This window comes from Triturus cristatus, chromosome 2_2 (assembly GCF_964204655.1).
Source record: "Triturus cristatus chromosome 2_2, aTriCri1.1, whole genome shotgun sequence".
In the NCBI taxonomy this organism is placed as follows: domain Eukaryota; kingdom Metazoa; phylum Chordata; class Amphibia; order Caudata; family Salamandridae; genus Triturus; species Triturus cristatus.
In genome coordinates, this window is record NC_140582.1 from 919,420,301 (window position 1) to 919,444,778 (window position 24,478).

General features: G+C 45.2%; 1 protein-coding gene across 2 annotated transcripts in view; it reads right to left on the bottom strand.

Moving 5' to 3' along the window:
- Positions 1 to 1,431: 1,431 nt before the first annotated feature.
- Positions 1,432 to 24,478, bottom strand: part of SMIM20 (small integral membrane protein 20) — a 54,175-nt gene continuing 31,128 nt past the window's right edge. Inside the window, exons 2-3 of one of the 2 annotated variants that reach the window (XM_085643326.1) lie at positions 14,342 to 14,398; positions 1,432 to 1,992 (exon numbers count right to left, since the gene is read on the bottom strand). In XM_085643326.1, coding sequence (XP_085499452.1) covers positions 1,955 to 1,992; positions 14,342 to 14,398 — 95 coding nt within the window. In that variant the 3' untranslated portion in view covers positions 1,432 to 1,954. Of the gene's footprint in view, positions 2,039 to 14,341; positions 14,399 to 24,478 lie in introns of both variants that reach the window. The other variant, XM_085643325.1, reaches the window with a different exon arrangement.

Genomic DNA, 24,478 nt, shown 5'->3' on the forward strand with positions numbered 1-24,478 from the left:
TGTGAACCTATTACAAGGTCAGAGCCTCCTGCAAAAAAACATTTCTCCTCCTTCCCCGAGCCCCCACCAACGCTGCAAGTATTAGAAAACGTTTTAACGGTGGCCTTGGGCCGGAAACTGGTATCCCGCTTATACAATGGCGCACAGAAAACATATCCAATCATAGTCCCGGCCTCTCGCATAGCCTGGGAGAACGAACTGGGGGAGAGGATTATAGATGACCAGTGGGAACTCAGTTGTAGACAGATGGAAAAAATGACTCCGAATTACCGTCTCCGGTTAATTCACTTCAAGTACATTCATCGACTCTACCGCACACCTACATAATTACACAGGATGGGCCTCCGGGGGGACGACTGTTGCTGGAGATGCAGGACCTCTGGGGCGACCCTCCTTCACCTAGCATGGCAGTGCAGACAAATAGCAAATTATTGGATAAAAGTGTTTAACCACATTACCGCAATAACAGGGTTAAATTTACCGCACAAGCCTATAATAGCACTGCTAGGCATAATGGACAAGGTGCGGCCGAAACTTCGCAAACTGCCCACAATACTCTATTGGCCAAAAGACAGGTGGCCGTGCATTGGGGGGGCGACCGCACCTCCCACGACAAAGGCATGGGCTGTAAGTGTGACATATTGCAAGACACCGTTGGCACTGTATTAGGAGTTGTTACCCACACGATCACGCCCTAGAGACATTTGGGAACGCTTTGTCAATTGGTTGCAGTCGGCGGACGCCATGGATCTGTGATATAAACATGTCTGGTGGTCGGGCGGGGGGGGGGGGGGGGGGGGGGGAGGGGTCGGGCCCAGAACTGAGCAATGTATTCAATGTTGTGGTGTATTACTTGTTAAGGTAAATGCAAACGGATATCCATTGTTACAACAGGAAAATGTTCTAATGAGCTCTAGATGGGGTGGAAACACTGACATTTTGTATGGGAAAAAACAGCACCTGGTGGAATGACCTGTACTGCAAGTTTCGTTATGGTTGCATAATGTGTAAAAATGCAAATAAAAAAGAATTGAGAAAAAAAAAAAAAAGAACAGTAGCTGTTTCAGCACCTAGGCTAATGTGCTGCATAGCTAAATACATACAAGGTCCCAAAGGCGAGACCGATTGCATTGCAAATGCTTGTTGTTTGAAGCTGATGGAGTTATTGTTCCTTGTGATCATTCCAGACGGCAGTCACTGAACCACCAAACAAAATACTACGCTCAGTTAATGTCACCAATCCTTTTGAAAGCACGGAGAGTATAAATCAGAACTAAAGGAGGGTAATCAGCAATTTAGAATATACAGATTTAGAACTTCGCTGAATTTAAAATCAGAACTACAATAAAACTCCGTGCTTCACAAGGCAGCAGTATTTCGAGAACAGACAGCAGTTTGCCACTAACTCATTTCAAAAACTGCAATACAAAGTGTTTTTATTTTTATTTATTGTGACACGTCGCGGGACTGCTACATTTCTTTCAAGTTGACAAGTTTTAAACTTATTTCCCATCAGTAGCTGTATACACACTTTTTAGAGTTGCTCAGATACAGATATATCTTGAGCGATTTTCTAGGCTCCCACCAACCTCACGCCACCTCCCATACATGTTACTGTTTACATCAAACAGGTTTTACAAAAAGAAAGGCTGTATCAGCTAACAGGCAGTCGTTCGGTTAAAAAAGAAAAGGGGAAATGCGGACTGACGTGTTAATACGGAACCTCTATATGTGCACATTATCAACAAGGTGACGAAAACGAACGGTTTAGATACTAGAGAAGCGTCTACAAACAACCACAAATATTTATTGAGCTTGGGTTTCTGATTCCTCCTGAAAATTTCAATTATTTATTAAAATACATATCCTTCAGTGCAACTTTATCTTCATCATATAAAGGAACAGTCCTATCACCAAATTCCAACTTCTTCTGGAAGATGACTTGTGAAGATTTTCATTTCCTGTTAAATGGATCCGACCACACTTTCAAGCCTGGGGATAAAATAGGACATCAGTACGTACGTTGTTTGTCTCCAATCTATATTTAAAAAAATCATATAATCACCTTTAATCAGTTAATTTATGTTAAACTCTTCACATCTGTTCGTGCATACACACACACATGCACATATATAAATATATACACACACACAAACACACACACGTAAAGGGTGTATGTAACATGCTATTACCACCGAGAGTGTATGGTGATATATAGCATACTATTCAATACATATATTGTATACACCATGCTTTTCCATCACGTTTATTAGTTCTTTTCAAATATTTTTATGGAACGTATGCAACATAACACATAAAACAAAGCAACATTAACCAAACTTATAGTAACACAAATTATAAAGCATGGCCGATCATATAACAATGTAGTCTCAAGACACTTATTTGAAGCTGTAACAAACCAACAAACAACCAGATTTACTGAGGTTAATCTCATGAATTGAGTGAAAATATCGTATTGAATAGGCCTCGCAGCAATTCTAATGACACAAAAATTAAATCCCCAGTGAAAAGTAAATTAGACTACCACATTAAAAATGATAAAAATATTTTTCTTTTTGTTTGCACTTGCACATTTCAACATTCAGTGGCTTGCCATAGAAATTAAATGCATAGAGCTGACGGTACTGGCCAAATGAAAACATTAGTAGAATTCTGATTCAGGGCTCACTTAACAAGCTACAACAATCTTAAAACTGTGGCAGAAAGGTAGATTGCGTTTGGTATCCCACAGGTGAGACCATGCTGAAGCTGAGAAGGCTGGCACTGGCAGCTGAAGCCAATGACAGTGATGCTGGCCCACGCAGGCGGTGTTACACTGTGTTTAAGGTAGAACTACTGCTCTAATGCTATTGGCGGCACTACCACGGCAATTGTACCTTCAGTTATATGAGAGAACTTTTAATCAGGCACATGTTTTTTTATGTATTATAACATAAGATTAAGTTAGTTAAGGAACTCCATGTTGCAGTGTCAGAATATTTGCAGTAATGTCAGCCAATAACGGTTATTGTATAATTAAAAACATCCTTACATTATATATGTAAGCTGATCAGCATATAATTTAAAAAAACGCATAAAAGCAGTAAGATAGATAACAATTAAACTTTTCCTTTCTATGAGGTTTAGCAGCAGACCCAGTCCTACTCAGCAGTTGCCAAAGTGCTGTAGGTCCAGCATCACTTGAAAAGGGGGATGTTTATAGACCTTAGCAAGTAACACCATATTTAGTGATGGCTAAAAAGCATACATACTAAAAATGAGAGTGTTGGACTAATGTAAGACTTGCGAACAACAGCAAACATAAAAGAATTATAGTACAAAAGCATCTGTCAAGTGCACAGTTTTTCGGGAGAGACTTCAGTCCATAGCAGCAAGATTTAATTCGTGACACCTGTGATGAGGAAGCCGTGGTCTAGTGCTCTTTGTGCATGATGTTAAGTGGGTGTAAGATAATGTTACAATAATGTCAGTGGACTTGCACATAGCAAGCACTCGCGGCTGTATGCCACTTGGAGTTTCAGGAGAGTGGATTTCGTTTTTCCAAATTTAGATTCGGGCAGTCTTGTCGGGGTCTCTAAGGAGGCTCTGTAGCACTCGAACATATTTTCCAAATCGATCTACTGCAATTACGCATTGGAAGTAATAAATAAGACTGAAAAGAAATCTAGTTTTGGTTCCAACAACTGTAACATGACATTATGAATTTGACCAACGAATATTTCAGCTTTTTATGCATGCTACATACTTGTTATGTTTATATTCTAATAGCTCTCGAAAAATTTAAGATTGACGTACCATGATTGTGAGAGCTCCGATGACTCCGGAACCCGAAATCCAGGCGAGGGGGACGGCGAATCCGCTCCGGATGCTCGGAGCGGTCTAGAGGCCCGAGCCTTCCAGACATACCTCCTTGCGTCACCGGCACCACGGACATGGGATTGGTGCAACGGCCACAAGGAGGCGGAGAAAGGGGCAGTCGTGTGTAGAAAAGAGGCGGGGAATACAGAAAGCGCTGTCTGCCGACCGGAAGAGACTGCCAGCGAGACGGAGAAAGGCGAGAGTGGAGAAGCGAAGGAGCCCGGGAGAGAAGGAGAGGAGCCCAGCGGAGAGGAGCCCAGCGGAGAGGAGCCCAGCAGAAAGGAGCCCAGCGGAGAGGAGCCCAGTGGAGAGGAGCCCAGCGGAGAGGAGCCCAGCGGAGAGGAGCCCAGCGGAGAGGAGCCCAGCGGAGAGGAGCCCAGCGGAGAGGAGCCCAGCGGAAAAGAGACCAGCAGAAAGGAGCCCAGCGGAGAGGAGTCCAGCGGAGAGGAGCCCAGCGGTGACCCAAGAGAGAGGAAGGGGGCAGACCCGAAGACCGGAGGGTCCGGGAGTGCAGAGACAACCGAGGACGCCCAAGGTCCCAGCGCCGCGGCCCAATTCCTGGGTTGTGGCTCAAGGCAAGTGACCGCTCGGGGTTCACTGTGGTGGTGGGCTGGGCAGAGCTGGCTGGGGCTGTGAAACGGGGCACAAGAGGATTGGAGGGGAAGTTTGTGTTGCCCTAGCCTTTCTAACAGCACCCCGTCACACCTCGACCAGTTCCCTTAGTCACCCCAAAGCATACTTAAAACCCCCCACAATCCCTGGTGACGGTGGCACCCAAACCGACTAGCGTCGGAACACAACCAGTAACCCTGTGTATTTATCCTTTTGCATGTCACTGAGACCCGGAGTCCTCCACGAGAAGCGAGAACTGCCGACGGACTTCGCAAAGGAAGAAGACTCTGGTCCACACGGGACACTTTCCTCCTGACACTTAACCTTGTTTTTCCCTTTTTGAACCCCAGCTGTACTTTGACCCAGCAGTTAAGAAAGACAAACCAATTAAAAAGAGACAACACCTCTAAAATTAGTACTTGTTTCTGTCGTGTCTCTGACAAGCCTCGTTCCTAAAAGGTAGCCACCAGGGCCCGGCCGAACGGAACCCCCTCCGGGCTGGTACAAGTGGTGTCAGAAGTGGGATCTCCTTTGTTTTACTGCTGTGAAACATACCGTGTCGCCTCATGACACAACCCGTGCCCATGGAGAACGTCGTGACCCAGTTGGCCGAGGGCCAACGACATCTGCAACTGGTGTTGGAACAACAGATCCAAGCCGCCCGAGTAGAGCGGGAATCCCTACAAGGTGCTTTGAAGGACCAGGCCACCCTCATCGCCACTAATCAGCAGGTCCAGGATACCGCCATTTTATGGCTAACTGATGCGACTGTCAACACCCAGGTCCGTCCACACGTCCCAGGAACAGTACTTCAAAAATATCAAACAGGAGAAGACCCTGATTACTTTTTCTTGAATTTCGAGAGAGTGGCTACCACAGCGGCCTGGCCTCAGGAACGGTGGGGTCAGTACATAGCCCCCCTTCTCTCCGGAGAACTACAGGCCGCATACCAATCCGCCAATCCCAACGGTACAACCCCCTATGCGGATGTAAAGAAAGCCATACTCGAACGGATGGGTTGTGATCAGGAACATTATCGTAATAAATTCCGGAGAGAGAAATGGTCCGTAGGCGAAAACCCCCGAGCATTATATTTCCGGATACGGGACTTGGGACATAGGTGGTTAACTCCACACACTTCAACCCCGGAAGAGGTGGTAGAGAAAATCTACCTGGAACAATTCCTAGAAGCATTACCACCGAGCACCAGGTCCTGGATCAAGCAACACCCGATGCTCACCTCCACCTCGGCGGGCCCCTGACTTCAAATCCAGCACAGTCCGCCTCCAGAGCCCTCCCAATGCCCTACGCCCACAGTTGCCTACGTTCCAGAAAAGTACCAGTCGCTCAGACAGCAGGCCTCCAACAAATCCCCTGTTTGTTCCCCGACCACCTCATACAATAGGACCCGGTGGTCAAGGTCCCCAGTGTTACAACTGCGCGGAATGGGGACATATCGCTAGGCACTGTCCCCAGCGTACCCCTGCACCCGAACCCATGGAGGTGGGTTACAGCCGGGGCAGGGTGTTGGTAGCCAACACCGACCCCATCAAATATAAAAAGGAGATTTTTATTAACGGAAAAAAGAAGCAAGCGTTGCTAGACACAGGGTGTCATGTGACCGTGGTAGACAGCTCTTTAGTGTTTAAACCCCAAGTACAAGCAACCGAACAAGTCAGGGTGACATGCGTCCATGGGGACACTAAAACATATCCAGTGGCAAAAGTTCTTCTGGATGTTGACAACGACCCACATATACGGAATGTCGGTATCATTCCCTCCTTACCTGAGGCGGTTATCATAGGGACCGACCATCCTAAATTCCAGCACTACATGGAGGGCCTAATGACACAAACCCAGGCATGGTTACGGGAAGCCCCGTATAGAGAAGAAGAGTTGGAGGCGCCCCACAACAGGGATAAGAAAAGCAAAAGGGAGAAAAGGGAGGGGAAAAGGGAATACACCCGGGCTTTGTTATCACGTCACGCTTTCCCTCTCTCCCTCACAGATGCCAGCCCATCCCAGCCGTGCAGTTTTCGAACGGCCCAAAGAGAAGATAGCGCACTCAAGTACGCTTGGGCCCAAGCACAAGACACACCGCCCGGACAGGTAGGACCTCACTTTTTCGTAAAACGTGGACTGTTGTATCGAGGGGTGAAGGAGGGCTCCCTGACTAAGACACAATTACTCGTCCCAAATCCATACCGTGAACACGTCCTTTTACTCGCACACAACAAGATGGGAGGGGGTCACTGTGGTAGAGAAAAAAACCTTGAAATACCTTCTGGAGCGCTTATTCTGGCCTGGTGTGTACAGGGATGTAGCTAGACACTGCGCCGCTTGTGTACGGTGTCAATATACTTGCCCCGAAGCCCCTGCAAAAGCCCCATTGTATCCCTTACCCATCATAGATGTCCCCTTTAAGAGAGTAGGCATGGACCTAGTAGGCCCCTTGACTCCATCAGCCCGGGGACACCGCTATATTCTGGTTATAGTAGACTATGCCAGCAGGTACCCGGAGGCATTTCCCTTAACCACCATGACCACCCAGGCCGTTGCCCAAGCCATGATCGCTTTATTTTCCCGGGTGGGTTTTCTTTCCGAAATCCTCACCGACCAGGGCACTCCCTTTATGTCCCGTTTGATGTCCCAAATCTGTCAAATCCTGGGGATCAAGAGACTACGCACATCGGTATACCACCCCCAAACCGATGGCCTGGTGGAGAGGTATAACAAAACCATCAAACACCTCCTCCGCAAGGTCATTTCTGAGGCAGGGAGGGATTGGGACCGCCAGTTGCCTCTCGTTCTCTCGGCCTTACGGTCCCATGAACAGGCGTCCACAGGGTATTCGCCCTTTGAAATACTGTTCGGGCGGAAACCCAGGACCCTGCTCGACATGGCAGCCGAACAGTGGGAGGAGGAGGATGAGGAGGGAAAACCGTTGTTGAAATATGCCACAGACCTCAGGGCCTCCCTGTTTCACATATGGGGAATCGTACACGACAATATGAAGCGGGCACAGGAAACCCAAAAGAAACAATATGACATGCGAAGCAAACTGCGAGAGTTTCAACCTGGGGATACGGTGCTATTGCTGCTTCCCTCTACTGAGGATAAGCTCCTAATGAAATGGCAGGGTCCTTATTAGATAGAACACAAAGTGTCCCCTGTGACATACAGCGTAAAACTACCCCATCGCGCCCGCGCGAGGCAAATTTATCACGTCAATTTATTGAAGAAATGGGAAGAAACAACACCCACCCAACCCGCCTATCTGGTCTGCTCGAACAAGCAGGTGGAAATAGCACTCTCCACCAAACCAGACCATGTACCCGATCCGGTGCCACAGGGGGAGGTCTTGTCACCCCCTCAAAGGAACCAGTTAGAAAACCTAATAGACCATTATCCCGGCCTGTTTTCCTCAAAACCCGGGTTAACCACTATCGTCCAACATGAGATAATCTCCTTGGAGAAACAAATAGTGAGAGAAAAAACATATCGCATCCCGGCAGCCCGTAGAGAAGCGGTAGAAAAGGAAGTAGTGGATATGTTAAACGCAGGAATTATCGAACTCTCCCTGAGTGACTGGTGTTCACCGATTGTCATTGTACCGAAACCAGATGGAAGTCTCCGTTTCTGTATTGACTTCCGACAAGTGAACGCCCTCACGAAGTTCGATACCTATCCTATGCCTAGGATCGACGAATTAATAGAGCGACTCGGTAAGGCCCGTTATATGTCCATACTCGACCTTACAAAAGGTTATTGGCAAATCCCATTGTCCCCTCAGTCGCGAGAAAAAAACGCTTTTGCAACCCCCTCCGGTCTGTATCAGTTCAAGGTCCTGCCCTTTGGCCTGCACGGGGCACCTGCCACATTCCAAAGACTGATAGACACTATCCTAAAACCCTACACGGCCTATGCAGCAGCCTACCTAGACGACATCGTTATTTACAGTCAGACATGGGAGGACCACCTATATCATCTAGGGGAGGTCTTTTCGGCTATTCAGGCCGCTGGTCTCACGATTAACCCTAAGAAATCACTGTTGGGTACTAAGGAAATCCAGTATTTGGGGTACACCATCACAGACGGATGCATAAAGCCCCAAATAAACAAAGTAGAAGCCGTTAAAAACATTCCCAAGCCAACCACGAAAAAGGACGTCCGCTCCTTCTTGGGTTTTATCCGGTATTACCGCCGATTCATTCCTTCATTTTCCTCCCTAGCCAGTCCCCTGACTGCTCTACTAACAAAAGCACATCCCACCCGTATACAGGACTGGACTCAAGAACACTAACTCAGCTTTCAAGCCCTCAAAAACGCCATCTGTACAGCTCCTCTCCTTAGTTGCCCTGACTTCACGATGCCTTTTGTCCTTCAAACAGACGCGTCGGGACTCGGCCTTGGGGCCGTGTTATGCCAGCCTGACCACAAAGGCGACTTACGGCCACTCCTGTACATCAGCCGTAAGTTGTTTCCCAGGGAGACCCGGTATTCAACCATCGAGATAGAATGCCTTGCTATCAAGTGGGCTGTGGAAACACTACAATATTATCTGTTGGGAAGACAGTTCACAATATTGACTGACCATGCCCCTCTCACCTGGTTGTCCCGTAACAAGAACACCAATGCACGCATCCTGCGATGGTTTCTGGCATTACAACCTTTTTCCTTCCAGACGATCCATGTGCCAGGGTCCCGGAACGTCGGTCCAGACTATCTCTCCCGCCACCCATCATCCGAATGGCCCCTACGTCCATTCCTAAGGGAGGGGATGTGTGAGAGCTCCGATGACTCCGGAACCCGGAATCCAGGCGAGGGAGACGGCGAATCCGCTCCGGATGCTCGGAGCGGTCTAGTGGCCCGAGCCTTCCAGACACACCTCCTTGCGTCACCGGCACCATGGACATGGGATTGGTGCAACGGCCACAAGGAGGCGGAGAAAGGGGCAGTCGTGTGTAGAAAAGAGGCGGGGAATACAGAAAGCGCTGTCTGCCGACCGGAAGAGACTGCCAGCGAGAGTGGAGAAGCGAAAGAGCCCGGGAGAGAAGGAGAGGAGCCCAGCGGAGAGGAGCCCAGCGGAAAAGAGCCCAGCAGAAAGGAGCCCAGCGGAGAGGAGCCCAGCGGAGAGGAGCCCAGCGGAGAGGAGCCCAGTGGAAAAGAGCCCAGCAGAAAGGAGCCCAGCGGAGAGGAGTCCAGCGGAGAGGAGTCCAGCGGAGAGGAGTCCAGCGGAGAGGAGTCCAGCGGAGAGGAGTCCAGCGGAGAGGAGTCCAGCGGAGAGGAGTCCAGCGGAGAGGAGTCCAGCGGAGAGGAGTCCAGCGGAGAGGAGCCCAGCGGTGACCCAAGAGAGAGAGGAAGGCGGCAGACCCGAAGACCGGAGGGTCCGGGAGTGCAGAGACAACCGAGGACGCCCAAGGTCCCAGCGCCACGGCCCAATTCCTGGGTCGTGGCTCAAGGCAAGTGACTGCTCGGGGTTCACTGTGGTGGTGGGCTGGGCAGAGCTGCATGGGGCTGTGAAACGGGGCACAAGAGGATTGGAGGGGAAGTTTGTGTTGCCCTAGCCTTTCTAACAGCACCCCGTCACACCTCGACCAGTTCCCTTAGTCACCCCAAAGCATACTTAAAACCCCCCACAATCCCTGGTGACGGTGGCACCCAAACCGACTAGCGTCGGAACACAACCAGTAACCCTGTGTATTTATCCTTTTGCATGTCACTGAGACCCGGAGTCCTCCACGAGAAGCGAGAACTGCCGGCGGACTTCGCAAAGGAAGAAGACTCTGGTCCACACGGGACACTTTCCTCCTGACACTTAACCTTGTTTTTCCCTTTTTGAACCCCAGCTGTACTTTGACCCAGCAGTTAAGAAAGACAAACCAATTAAAAAGAGACAACACCTCTAAAATTAGTACTTGTTTCTGTCGTGTCTCTGACAAGCCTCGTTCCTAAAAGGTAGCCACCAGGGCCCGGCCGAACGGAACCCCCCCCGGGCTGGTACAATGATTTAAATGGCTAGAGGACAATGATTTTTAAGTCTTTGACTCCGAAAAGGTGCAACACGTTTTTGGGACCAAAAGGAGACAAAAAGATTGTAAAATATTTATCTCACATACCAACATTTTGAAGGATTATTTGCTAAAAATCTCACCCTCATTATTTGCAAACTATGACCCAAGAAAATGTTACTCGCATGTGTTATTAACTCAAGTAATGTAGTCGTCCTGCATTTATCCCTACCATTTGAAACCTGTAAGATTGTCTGTCTGACATGGTCAGGCTCTACAAAGGGTCGGACTGGACTATAGGGCAATCTGGCAAGGCCCATAAACTGTTCTTACAGCTTAGTGTAGGGGCTGCCTGTGAGCCGGTCTTATAATTAGGTAAGACAGTTTTTACTGTTGATTTCTCAGATGTTATCACAAACATTGCCTGCAGAAAACACACATCTCTGACGTCTTAAATGCCTCTGATGTAGACATGGAGTGCTCTAAATTCATGCAAGTTATACACAATCTTTTCGACCCAAGACAAGGGGATTTAAGGAAAAGTATAGTGATATCTTGTGGCAAATTTAGAAATGAAAAGTAACTTTGCTGGTGAAGGCAAGCCAAGGATCTTGTTAGAACCAGTGATTACCTTATTAGCAAGGGAGGAGGACACTAATGATAAGCTATTAAGCACCTGTTACTTCCAGTCTTAATGCAGCTTTCCAACATGGATGCCACCAGAGTTGTTATGCTTCATTTTACAGAAGTAGACTCCTTATGAGATTTCCAGCAAAATAACGACTGGAGGCATCTAGATGTTTTAAGAATACAAGTAGAGAATATCATAAGCAGAACATGAAGAGTGATTAAATATCTTCTACACGGCCACATAAAAAAGCCACGTTCTGGGACAGTGTAGACAATGCATTCCACCCATTCTTCTCCGAGAAGTCACACATCCATTAAGAGAGATGCTGGATGTGCCGACAACACAAATGTTACAATGCAACGGAATAATCTTGAAAGTTAAGGAGAACAGTCTGAACTAAAAAAACATAATAGTTTGTGTGATTGTAAAGTGGAAATATTTTATAGGGCTTCACACAACAGGTACCATATGGGTACCAATTCTGTACGTTTCTGAAAGACAAATAATTGGCCCGGCATAGCGAGCAGCAGTCCTAGCTACCATCATGAACAACACAGGTATCACCGCTGTAGACTTCCCAAACAAATGGAAAAGGTACATTTGCACAGTAAAAGCTCTGCTTAGGAATTCAATTCTTGAAATAAAAACTTTGGAAACGATACCACTAGGTTATGTTGTTATGTGTATTTGTCAAGCACACAACTCACCCGGGAGGGTATCCTGGAGCAGGAGCTGTATGGGTGAGTCAGGTTTGGGGTTAGGTGAAGAGCCAGGTCTTCAGTTTCTTGCGGAATTCAAGAACTGAGGAGGTGGCTCTGATGTGCAGAGGCATATTGTTCCAGACTTCAGGAGCGAGACAAGAAAAGGCATGACCATCAGATCTGGTTCTGCGTATTTGGGAGGGTTGGGGGTGCAAGTAGGAATCAGGCTGAGCAGAGGTGTCTGGTAGGTTTGTGGAAGTTAATGTAGATACTGAGGGCCAGTGTTGTGTAATGCTTTGTATGTGTGCGCGAGGAGTGCTCATTCATGTTTTGGGTGCTATTGGAGCTCTTCGAGGTGCCCGATGATGCGAGTGCCATGAGTTTGCCCACTGAGTTTTGTATGATTTGGAGTCTTCTAGTCAGGTTAGCGTTGAGTCCAGCATAGAGTGCATTGCTGTAGTCAAGCTTGAAGGTGATGAGGGGTATGGTAACGGTTCTGCGAATGCTTGTGGAGAGCCATTTGAAGATCTTGAACATCTTGAGTGTCTGGAAGCAGGAGACAGGGACTGCATTCATTTACCCGGTCATGGTGAGTTGGTTGTCGATTCATATCTCAATGTTCTTTTCTTGTGGAGTACCAGAGTGAGGAGTCTTAGCCGAAGATTATGTCTTGTCTGTGTTGATCTTGAAGCAGTAGTTTTTATTCATTGGTGACTTTACTCATGCAAGTGGAAAAATTGGGCAGGGTGTTTAGCACCTTGTTGGAGAGGGAAGAGTATGAGCTGTGTGGATAAGGATAGGGTGGGAGATGATGTCGAATGCTGGGGAAAGATCCAGTAGGATAAGGGCCATGGTGTCACCTATGTCCATGATCATAAAGATGTTGTCTGTGGCCGCGATGAGTGCATCTCTGTAGTGTGACTAGGCCTGAATCTAGACTGAGTGGTTCCGAGGAGGTGGTTGTCAGTGAGGTGGGTGGTTAGGTGATTGTTTGGCATCTTTTCCATTACATTTGCCTTGTATGGTAACGGGGAGATAGGCCGGCAGGTGGCTAGCGTTTTTGGGTCTGTTGAAGGTTTCTTGAGGGAAGGGGGTGGAGTACTATAGTGTGTTTTTAAAGGTACGGATCGAGCCACTTTAGATCAGCTGCTCTGATCAGGTCCAGTCCTTCGGGGAAGATGTGGTGAAGACAGGGGCCTGTGCCACTGGAACCAAGCTACACCGACTAACTAGCCCTTACCTTATTAGGGCAAAACCAGTCTTGGGTTGAATGTGTTCTGGTTCAGAGAGGACCTGGCTTGGCACTTTGGGCTTGGCTGTTCCTATTGTAGCAAGATTAAAGTTGATTCACATATAACTGGGACTAATCTGATGTGGTGGGTAAAATAATGGTGGACTGGGATACGGTCCAAGTAATTACCAGTGGCTCTGGTTAATTCAAGTATCCCAACCACCACTTTTTTGTTACTTCCCTTCAAATCCCAAAGTTTGATGGGTATGCCAAGATTTGGGTCCTGTGCGCACTGTGCCACAGTAACCAATCTTGCTTGTGTTGCTGACATGGTAGACAAACAAACCATAGCTTCGGATTTGACCCAAAGTAATAAACAGTGGCTGAAATTAATACAAGGATCCCAACCACCACTTTTTTTATTTACTTCACTTTAAATATTGTGCACTGAGGATTAATTTTATGGCAGTTTAGCTTCTCTTTCTGTAATAATAATACTCTACTAATGATAGTTTTTGACAATAGTTTACACATTTATTTAATATATGTAGAACACTTTGCATATTTTTATAACAATTACTTATTAAAGTGATTCTTAACCTTTCAATTTCTGTGAATTCCACAAAATTACAACTGGAAGCCGCAGACATGGGCCTAAATAATTTCTATGATTTGAACCGCAAACCAATACACAAAAAATTAAAGAAACACGTATACAGAATAATTTAAACAAATACACACATTAGGAAATATTTTACTCAATTGACAAAGAAAAAAAATATACAAAACCAAAAATTTTAATTTCGGTGGTCAGGTAAGAGCTTTTCAAAATTCGGTTTTATTTATAAAAGACGAAGTGATATGCTGGGAACTGGCATATCAATTTGTCTTCTTTGCTCCTAATGCATGCTCTCAGTGCATGTGGTTTGTCAGTGCATACCAATACTTCAGTTGAGGACCCCAAACAGCTGGACTAGATGCTGTAATTGTGCTACTCCCATAAATCAAACTAAAGATACCAACTTAAGTTTTAGTCTCCAATTTCAAATTTTGCATTTATAGAGATATAAAAAATTTCAAGTTTGCTTTTTTAAGTATTTTAACTATATTAATCTGAGTAGGTGAATGGGCCATGAGAGGTCCGTTAATCACCAGGTTAGGAACCGCTGCCTTTAGTATTCTGTTAAAGATCACACAGGGTGGGATCTGAAGCCAACTTGAGCCATTCCAGATGCTGGAAACACATATTTAAAGAACACATTGTTATATAATTTACCTGGTGGTTGGACATTTTCTTGAATAATCTCTGCTCGATTTACTCCCTGTTCCTTTTCTTTAAAAAAAAAAAAGAACACAATGAGTTTATCACAACAATCTTTGCGTGTTCATAAACAAGTATACTAATCTGAGCCATCAATTGCTTTGCTCTGCAGGCACTGCTCATAATATATGAGCTGTCAAGCTGTTTAGAGACAATAAAGTTTTAGGGCACAACATTATGCTTTATTTACACTAATGCGGACTCAGTCAACAAAAGCAATATTTTAAGATACGACCAGTCATAGAACCGTACGCAATATAAAACTGCCTGCCTTTGAAGTAAAACTGCTATGATTTGGGAGCAGCTCAGAAATGGTGTGTACTGATGCACAGAAAATGCATGGTTGTTGTTGCAAAGTCATCCTGAACCCCCATTTGTTTTCTTGCTGGTACTGGTGGTAACTGATTTTGACTGTCCCTGGACTTTGTCTGGCCAGGCCCAGGGCTAGTGCTATGTTGAAAAGTCACTGTAAAAATCACACATTCATTAGGATACACTATGTGTAGGGTACTCCTATAATTGGCATGACCGAACCTACAAGTCCCTAGTAGATAATAGGGCAGGGGGATTAAAACTACTTTTAACTTCCTAGTAAATAATAGGGCAGGGAAGTTTAGAGGCCAGCAGCCTTTGTTGCCCTTGCATGTATGCACTGCTGAGAGCCTGAGGACATTTTAAAAGCAGCCCTGTTTTGCAGCAATGCTTGTAAATTGTGCCCAAACTCGAGCTTGGTGGTAGTCATAAACTACAATATCTTGGCATTTTAGGTACCCCCAGGGACTCACCTAGGTGTCCCAGGTGTGGGGGTCATATAATTATAAAATATTTTTTATATGCCCCGGGGGTAGAGAAATTGTATATATCACTTACCCTATTATAGTAAAGTGCCTCCCAAAATCGACTTTGGTGTTAGGAGCCCTGTGAAGTGAGGATCTACGCTATTTTGGCATATTCAGGACCCTTAAGGTCTCCCCTAGGTGTCCCAGGGGTTGAGGACCCTGTAAGAATATGCAGAACTGTATACAGCTATATCATCCAGATATGATGCACTGAACTGCTCCAACCCAGACAGGACCAGGTTCACCAATCTATGGAAGGTGGCAGAGACATTCTTTCATCTACCTGAGGGAAGTGCTTCACGCCATGCAGCAGGCAGGGCTGACTATTAAGGCCAGTAAGAGCCAAATGGGGCAGAGTTCTGTGGTGTACCTGGGCTAGCCTGTAGGTGGAGGCCATGTAAGGCTTCTCCATGCCAAAATTCTAACTATTCTGGACTGGCCAGCTCCTGCTACTCAGAATCCAGGTTAGGGCATTACTTTGACTGACTGGGTACTATAGAAGACTTGTTCAGAACTATGGGACCATTGTGGCTCCCCTGACAGAACTGACTTATAAGAAGAGACCCAAGAAAGTTGATAGGATGCCAGAGTCTCAGAAGGCTTTTGACACTCTGAAAGCTGCTATGTGTTCAGCACTAGTGTTACTGGCCCCTGATTACACAAAGGAATTTGTGGTTCAGATAGATGCTGCAGAACAAAGGAGTGGGGCATTGTTATCTCAGGTGAATGAGGAGGGCCTTGACCAGCCAGTTGCCTTCATTAGCACACAACTTCTTCGTAGAGGTGGAGTGCCATTGAAAGAGAGGCCTTTGCTGTGGTTTGGTCCCTGAAAAAGATGAGACCAGATTTGTTTGGGATTCACTTTTGTGTTAAAACTGACCAAAGACCTCTCAGATGGCTCATGCAGCTAAGAGGTGAGAATCCCAAGCTACTGAGGTAGTTCATTTCCCTACAGCAGATGGACTTCACAGTGGAACACCGACGTGGGGTTCCACGTGCCAATGCGGATGGAATTTCCAGGCTTTTCCACTTAGCATATGAGGACTACCAGGGTGTACGTCAGCGATCCATCACCTCTCGTTTGGGGAGGGGGGCTATGTTGCAAAGTCCTCCTGTGTGCCCTATGCAACCCCATTTTCTTTGCTGACCGGTGGTAACTGACTGACTGTCCTTGGGCCCAGGGCCAGTGCTACGTTAGAAACATAATGAAAACACATGCCTATTCATTAGGTACACTATGTGTAGGGGACAACCTACTAAAATATGTTTTATATGACCTGATGGAGAAATTGCACATGTAGTGTCCCTATTGAAGATGCCTAGCCCCAAAAGATGTTAGTAGTTTATGAATGCCTACATTTTGCTAGGAATTAAATAAAATACCATTCAATGACTTAGGAGAATGATATTGATAAATCCAACAATATGCCATTGTTGAATTTATCCTAAAGTATAAAGAAAAGAAGGTATAAGACTTTCTTGTCTGTAAGTCAAGATTCAGCCTTCATGTGGTCTTCCCTGATTGGTCAGAGTTAACAGGATTAGCCAGGCTGCTTTGGTGAAGTGATAAGTGGTTCACCCAGGGAGAGGCTATCTGTTGGAGAGAGCTCTGCAACACAGGAATGCCAGAGCGGGGTGAAGGGTCGGAAAGCAAGAAGCTTCAAAGGACGAATAGGATAGGCAGAGAATACCAGGACCATCATCCCCTCGGACAGAGTCAGGTAGCAGGCTTAAGGCAGGAATCTGCAGATGTTGGGGGGAGGGGCTATGGAAATGACCCACACTGGAGGTTAGCTCTTACTCCTATGGTGAAATTTCAGCAATACTGAATTTTGGAGGAATAGTGCTTTCTGGGAGAAGATTATGCCTAACTTTGGAGCAAGTCATCATGTTCTGGGGTGTTGCCTTGCACCTTATTGAACAGGAGTGCTCTCACGTTTGTCCCTGGAGAACACTGAATAACTATGTGAGAGGAGCAGAGGCTAGAATACAAAAAGAGGGACTGAAGAGGCCGTTTTCCACTCACAACGGAATGGGAGGTCCAGTAGGAACAGGGGCCCCTAGTACAATAATAACAAAAGGTGTTCCTATAGTTCCTCAGAAATAGAGTAGTGTCAACGTGAAATCTAAGGTGGGTAAAAATGCACCGTGTAGACCTGGTTGAAAATCCATATGTCGGATTTAAATGCCCTCACACACCCTTTCAGGCGTCATGCTTCATCATTTGGGCTGCTCCTCGTCGGGCCGGCGGTGCAATGCCCTACGGGCTCCCTAAAAAGGGGCACTTTAGCGGAGATCTTTAATCCGACTGCCGTATTGGTGAAGTGCGGGTGTGGGGCCTGATTAATGTAGATATATGGTAGTGTGATTAAAAAGAGGTCAGGAGTGCCTGGTGAAAATGAGTTTTATTCTGATGGCCTACTACCTTCAATTAAAAGCGTGTATACATGGCACTTATTCGAGTGTAATGTCTCTTATTAAGGTGGCATGTAATTGTAAGAAGTCGGTCAACATGTTTCTCGCCTAGAGTAACTATACTCGCGATTCTTCAGGACCTTTTTAGAAAAACTATCTACATTTAACAACCTACTCAAGTTAGGGTTATTAACAATCTACGTATTACGTTCAGACTCGATACCTGTTAGTGTAAGGGGCTACCTGAAAAAAAGAAAAGGTATGGTCAAACATATATACAGGTGCTTTTGATATAAAACAATTTGTATGAAAGCCTTCAGTGTGACTCACAATCTGTAACTTTAATAAAAAGTGGTGCGATGTCGCAACATCCATCAGAATTTATAAAAACAACGAAGTGGTGGATCCCTCGGTGAGCTAAAGTGACTACTCACCGGTGTGGAACATCTATTAAAAGCAGCAAACATCCGCGCATATATGACTCACCCTAATCAGTCATTATCCTGACATCAACAGTACTCGGTGGACTGTACATGAGTGTGAATTCCTCAAAGTTATAGGACTGTATGTAGACGAGATTTACATCAATCATATGGTCTGATATGGTTGTTTTTAAAGCAACCAAAGAATAAACACCAAAAAAGTGATCTGTAAACTCAAAAGTCTGGTATGATAAAGACTTTCATTATTAATATTAAAATTCATAAAACTGCCACTGGCACAAGACGTCTACTGGTCGCTAAACCTCGATTTGGCTATTCATATGCGTGTTTCTCTATGCATTATAAAGGTGTATAATGTGGTCAGGGCAGGAGGGATAGAGACTATATAAAGCATGTCGTAGGGTCGATATCTTAATTTAAGGAAGTACTACCCTTCGGTCTGGCATGGCATTGTCACCACGAGTTTACTGTTAGTAAAGTTTTCATCAGGGTTTGTTAAATATCCTTAGTTACGTTAATAACTCAAGTTGAAGTTTCCACCTCTAGCGTTGTCAAGGAACTGAGTCAAAGTACTAACATGGTGAGTTATATCGTTTTCAATATTAGTCGTCATTGTTATTTTAAGTCAATCTCTTCTCAAGCGTGTTAGAGTGTGACGGTTCTGAAAGAAAAAGCGTTTGATTAACGGCCCAGGGAGGAGTCTGTGGATGGTTTCCTCCTATTACATAGTCGAGAGATTAGGTCTGACTATTACAATAATACCATGTGTAATGCTCAGTATTAATCGTGGCTGTTGTAATTATGAATTTTCTCCTAACGTATCTTAGAGCTCAGTAAACGTCGTGGCAAGCGAGTATAGTAAAAGAAGTGTAAAGTACTAAAGTTATTCGTGTACTTACATTTCTTCTCCTCACGTAGCGTGAATCGACCGACGCTCTCCACCGAGTCCGGAAGGTGGCGTGGTGGAGAGAGAGGTAGGACTTATGTGTGGAGTTTAGTCATGTGACTCGCAAATTGGTCTCGTGGTTGCGTACAATACCAGATAGGAGTTACTTTGGCCGACATTTTGAAGTGGGGTTCGTAGTCGCGGATGCCATGCCAAAGGATAGGAAAATGGCAGCGAGTGCGCGCCTCATTGACCTGGCGGCATACTATGTTCATGTAGACCTTATCAAATAAGGTGTTAGAAGGAAAACATAAACTAGAGGCAAAATTAAAAGGTAGATTATTGATGCCTGGAGTTAGGCAGATATCTTAGAATCGGGTGTTCAACGTCTTAATACCCTGAAGGCAAGGGAATTAGTCGGACATTAAAGGCCAGTATCGTGTTGGTGTAACAAAGAAAACTTAACAGTAGTTATTATTTATTTATACTGCATCCTGCCATGGTCATTGTTTAATCCAGGAGCATGGCAGACATATTGGGGTTGGGTATGTAAAGAATTGGTGCACGGAACGTCAAGGGATTTAATCAATGGTTAAAAACCTATACCATGTTAGTATGATAAAGAGATCTCTACAACTAGATATTCATTACTTATATTTCGTCTTATCGCACAGGAATAGATGATTGAGTGTCGTGATCAAATCATCATAACTGGTGTGGGAAGGATATTTAATGTATGTTGATAGACGGCTCTGAAGCAACATGACTAGTGTAAGCTCATGTGGGCAATATCAAGTAATCTTCGTACAAAGGTCAGATTAGACCTTGATTGTACCCCAGGGGATATCATCGTTAAGCCCATTGGTGTTGGTTGATAAGCGATGTATCCACCGTTGTTCTTTCGCAAAAAGGCTCTGTTTAGTTATATTCGGATTAGCTTCCAGGATCAACCATCTAACCGAGTCTGGTGAGTGTTTGTGTTCAAGGAAGTGAGTGCTTATTTTGGTGTTGTTCTTCAGACAGCGGAAATTACTGCGATGTTCCGTAATGCGTAGTTTAATAGGGCGAGTTGTCATCCCTATGTAATAGAGGTTGCAGGGGCACATGAGAAGGTAGATGCAATTTGAAGTATTGCAGTTGGTATGAGCTCTCATTTCCCAAGTGAAGGTGTTGTTGAGGGTTATAGTCTTGTGTGTGGATGTAAAAGCACATGCACTGCATCCTCCACATGGGTAGTGTCCTATAACCATTGGAAGGTGCCACAATGTTTGCTGTGAGTTTTTTGTTATTTTGAGTTTAGGTCTGGTTTTGATAAGCATATCCTTGATATTTCTCGAGCGTCTGTATGCGAATCGGGGGGGATCAATATTCATAGAGCCTGTATTGAGTATGTCCCAATGTTTTTTCAGTACCTTGGTCACCTGGTTGGATGCTGGTGTAAACGTGGTAATACACGTCAGTAACTCTGATTTATTTTTGGTTTTATGTTCCAACAGGGCCTCTCGGTGATTATTCCGTGCCCGTTTTTTTGACAATGCAATACTCCTCTGAGGGAATGCTCTTTCGGTCAAATTTTGTTCTAGGATGGTTGCCTCACTTTTGTATTCATCTAGTGTACTAGTTCCTCCTAATTCTCAAGAACTGGTCGAAGGGCAGGTTTTCCTTGAGAGCTTTGAGGTGGTGACTGTTGAAATGGAGTAAACTGTTACGGTCAGTAGGTTTCCTGAACATGGTGGTACTGAGATTACCCTGTGTGATTTGAATCGTCAAATCCAGGAACGCTATCTGTGAGGAGGATGCCATAATGGTGAAATTGAGGTAGGGATTAAGATTATTGATCCATCCAAAAAAGGCATCATAACTGTCCTGATCTCCTGTCCAGAAGATCAGGATATCATCAATGAAACGTTTCCATAGAAGGATGTGATTGCGGTAAGGGTTAGTTTCATTGAGGATATGGGTTGCATCGAATGCTGCCATATAGAGGCAGGCCACACTAGGAGCGAAGGTACTCCCCATTGAAGTACCCTGCGTCTGATGGTAGAGTTGGCCCTTAAATTAAAAAAAGGTCTCAGTCAGTGCCAGTGTGGCGCACTCCATAATGAAGGAAGGTGGGGTAGATGACCCCTCGAGGGATGAATTCAATATTTCCTCAATCACCTCTAGGGTGGCCCTCTGTGGGATGTTAGTGTAGAGGGCCACAACATCTAGAGTGATGAGGAAGTTGATGGCGTTGGTATTCTGAAACTGGTCCAATAAACGTAGTACATCCGTGGTGTCCTGGATGTACGATGGTATCACTTTTACTAGAGGTTGGAGGAAATTATCACAAAATTGTGATAAAAGTTCAAGAATCGAATCTATCCCTGATACTATCGGACGGCCTGGTGTGGGTGTGATGCCCTTGTGAATCTTTGGCAAGATATAGAAGTAGGGGTCCTAGGTTCTTTCTTGATAAGAAAGCAGGCCTCCCTCTTACTTATCCAGCCCTGGCCTTCCGCTGAGTCTACTAGACCTATGATAGTTTTCTTGAGGCGTTTAGTAGGATTTAGGGATAAAGGTGTATAGTATTTACTATCCCCCAATTGTCTCAGGCATTCCATGTCGTAATCTGTGGTTGCCATAACGACTGTGGCACCGCCTTTATCGGCCTGTTTGATGGTAATAGTTGTATCATTGGCGAGTGTTTCAATCGCCTACATCTCTTGTCTAGTGATGTTATTGAAATGTTTGTTGTTTATCAAAGCTCTCACATCTTTCAGTACTGCTTGTTCGTAAGTCAACACCTCATCGGCTATCATCCCACTCTGGGGAGTAAAGGAAGAAGGATTGTGTAAACCTGAATCTTCGTCAGGAGTATATTCCTTCCCCTCAAAGAAAAATTTGAGGCGGATTTTGCGAAAAAACTGGTGCAGTTCACAAGTTTGTGAGAAAAGATCCACTTGAGGTGTAGGGACAAATCCTAGTCCTTTCTGAAGGACGTCATTCTCTGTCTTGGTTAGTTGTCTGGATGACAGATTTACTACTAGGTTTGTTTTCTGTTGGCCTGGCTCCTGGTTTCCATTCCTGGTTGAACAGGTTCCTCCCATTGTACTCTTTTTTCCTGTTGAGTACCTCTTTTTCGCCCTCGCCCTTTGCCCCAACCTCAGCCTAAAAAAGGCTGGCGCATACCTTGGGGTATAAACTGCGGGGGATACTGAGGGCCAAATTGTGGAGGACCTTGAGGAAACATTGGGTTTGCCAGAAAGGGGGTGGTGGGGTGGTGTGGTCCCTGGTAAAGTGGTGGTGGGTAGGTATTGTAACCCTGCCCTCTTCTCTTACCTCTATATTGACTAGGTCCCATACTATCTGTACTAGAGTCGCTGTTAGTCGATGAACTCCTCTTGGAGGAGTTTGAGCTAGCATCAGATGCGTAGTTAGTATTTGCCGGGATGTAATCAGCTTTGAGGTGAGGGTATACCTTTTCCTTATCGAATCGTTTAATATCCTTTTGAAGCTTAGCCACTTTCTGTTTCATCAGGTATTCTTTGTGCTCTGCAATCTCGTTATTAAGCTCCATCAGTTTGGTTTTAAAAGTGGGGCCTGAGTTGTTATGTTTTAAGGCGTTTACGGCGGCTTGTATACGGATGAGTAGTTCGTCAGCCAGCCTTTTGGCCGTGTTTACAATTAGAATCAGGAGATCTCTGGTACACTTCCAGGAAATTTGTGACCATTCGATTTTGAATTGGCCATCTTCCCAGAATATCCTTGGGAAGTTTTTTACTATAAGGCCATTGGGTGAAATATTTGCCCTGAAATATTCCGTCATGAGTGCACCATGTAGGGTAATTCTTACCCATTCTCTCCTCATGTCCGATAATGATTGCCAATCCCCTGATTGACTACCGGTCGCACCCTCATTATCAAGACTCAGAATAGAGGGAGTCCGAAGGATTTCGGCTGCGTGGTCCTCACCGTAACTTAAACCCTGGCCTTCCATAGGTATTTTGGCTGGGGTCAAGTTGGAGGTGGTAAAATCAGTGCTCAGTAGAGATGGCCTCTCAAATGCGGAGGTCAATGAAAAAAAGAGAGAGAAAAGGTATTTGGGGGATAGAACCACTCTCACCCGCCAGTAGAATTTCCCACGGGTTTTAAGCCGTGCCAGAACTAGAATACAAAAAGAGGGACTGAAGAGGCCGTTTTCCACTCACAACGGAATGGGAGGTCCAGTAGGAACAGGGGCCCCTAGTACAATAATAACAAAAGGTGTTCCTATAGTTCCTCAGAAATAGAGTAGTGTCAACGTGAAATCTAAGGTGGGTAAAAATGCACCGTGTAGACCTGGTTGAAAATCCATATGTCGGATTTAAATGCCCTCACACACCCTTTCAGGTGTCATGCTTCATCATTTGGGCTGCTCCTCGTCGGGCCGGCGGTGCAATGCCCGACGGGCTCCCTAAAAAGGGGCACTTTAGCGGAGATCTTTAATCCGACTGCCGTATTGGTGAAGTGCGGGTGTGGGGCCTGATTAATGTAGATATATGGTAGTGTAATTAAAAAGGTCAGGAGTGCCTGGTGAAAATGAGTTTTATTCTGATGGCCTCCTACCTTCAATTAAAAGCGTGTATACATGGCACTTATTCGAGTGTAATGTCTCTTATTAAGGTGGCATGTAATTGTAAGAAGTCGGTCAACATGTTTCTCGCCTAGAGTAACTATACTCGCGATTCTTCAGGACCTTTTTAGAAAAACTATCTACATTTAACAACCTACTCAAGTTAGGGTTATTAACAATCTACGTATTACGTTCAGACTCGATACCTGTTAGTGTCAGGGGCTACCTGAAAAAAAGAAAAGGTATGGTCAAACATATATACAGGTGCTTTTGATACAAAACAATTTGTATGAAAGCCTTCAGTGTGACTCACACTCTGTAAGTTGAATAAAAAGTGGTGCGATGTCGCAACATCCATCAGAATTTATAAAAACAACAAAGTGGTGGATCCCTCGGTGAGCTAAAGGGACTACTCACCGGTGTGGAACATCTATTAAAAGCAGCAAACATCCGTGCATATATGACTCACCCTAATCAGTCATTATCCTGACATCAACAGTACTCGGTGGACTGTACATGAGTGTGAATTCCTCAAAGTTATAGGACTGTATGTAGACGAGATTTACATCAATCATATGGTCTGATATGGTTGTTTTTAAAGCAACCAAAGAATAAACACCAAAAAAGTGATCTGTAAACTCAAAAGTCTGGTATGATAAAGACTTTCATTATTAATATTAAAATTCATAAAACTGCCACTGGCACAAGACGTCTAATGGTCGCTAAACTTCGATTTGGCTATTCATATGCGTGTTTCTCTATGCATTATAAAGGTGTATAATGTGGTCAGGGCAGGAGGGATAGAGACTATATAAAGCATGTCGTAGGGTCGATATCTTAATTTAAGGAAGTACTACCCTTCGGTCTGAGCAGAGGCTCTCAGATCTGCTGCTTGAAACTAAGAGAAGAAGAAGG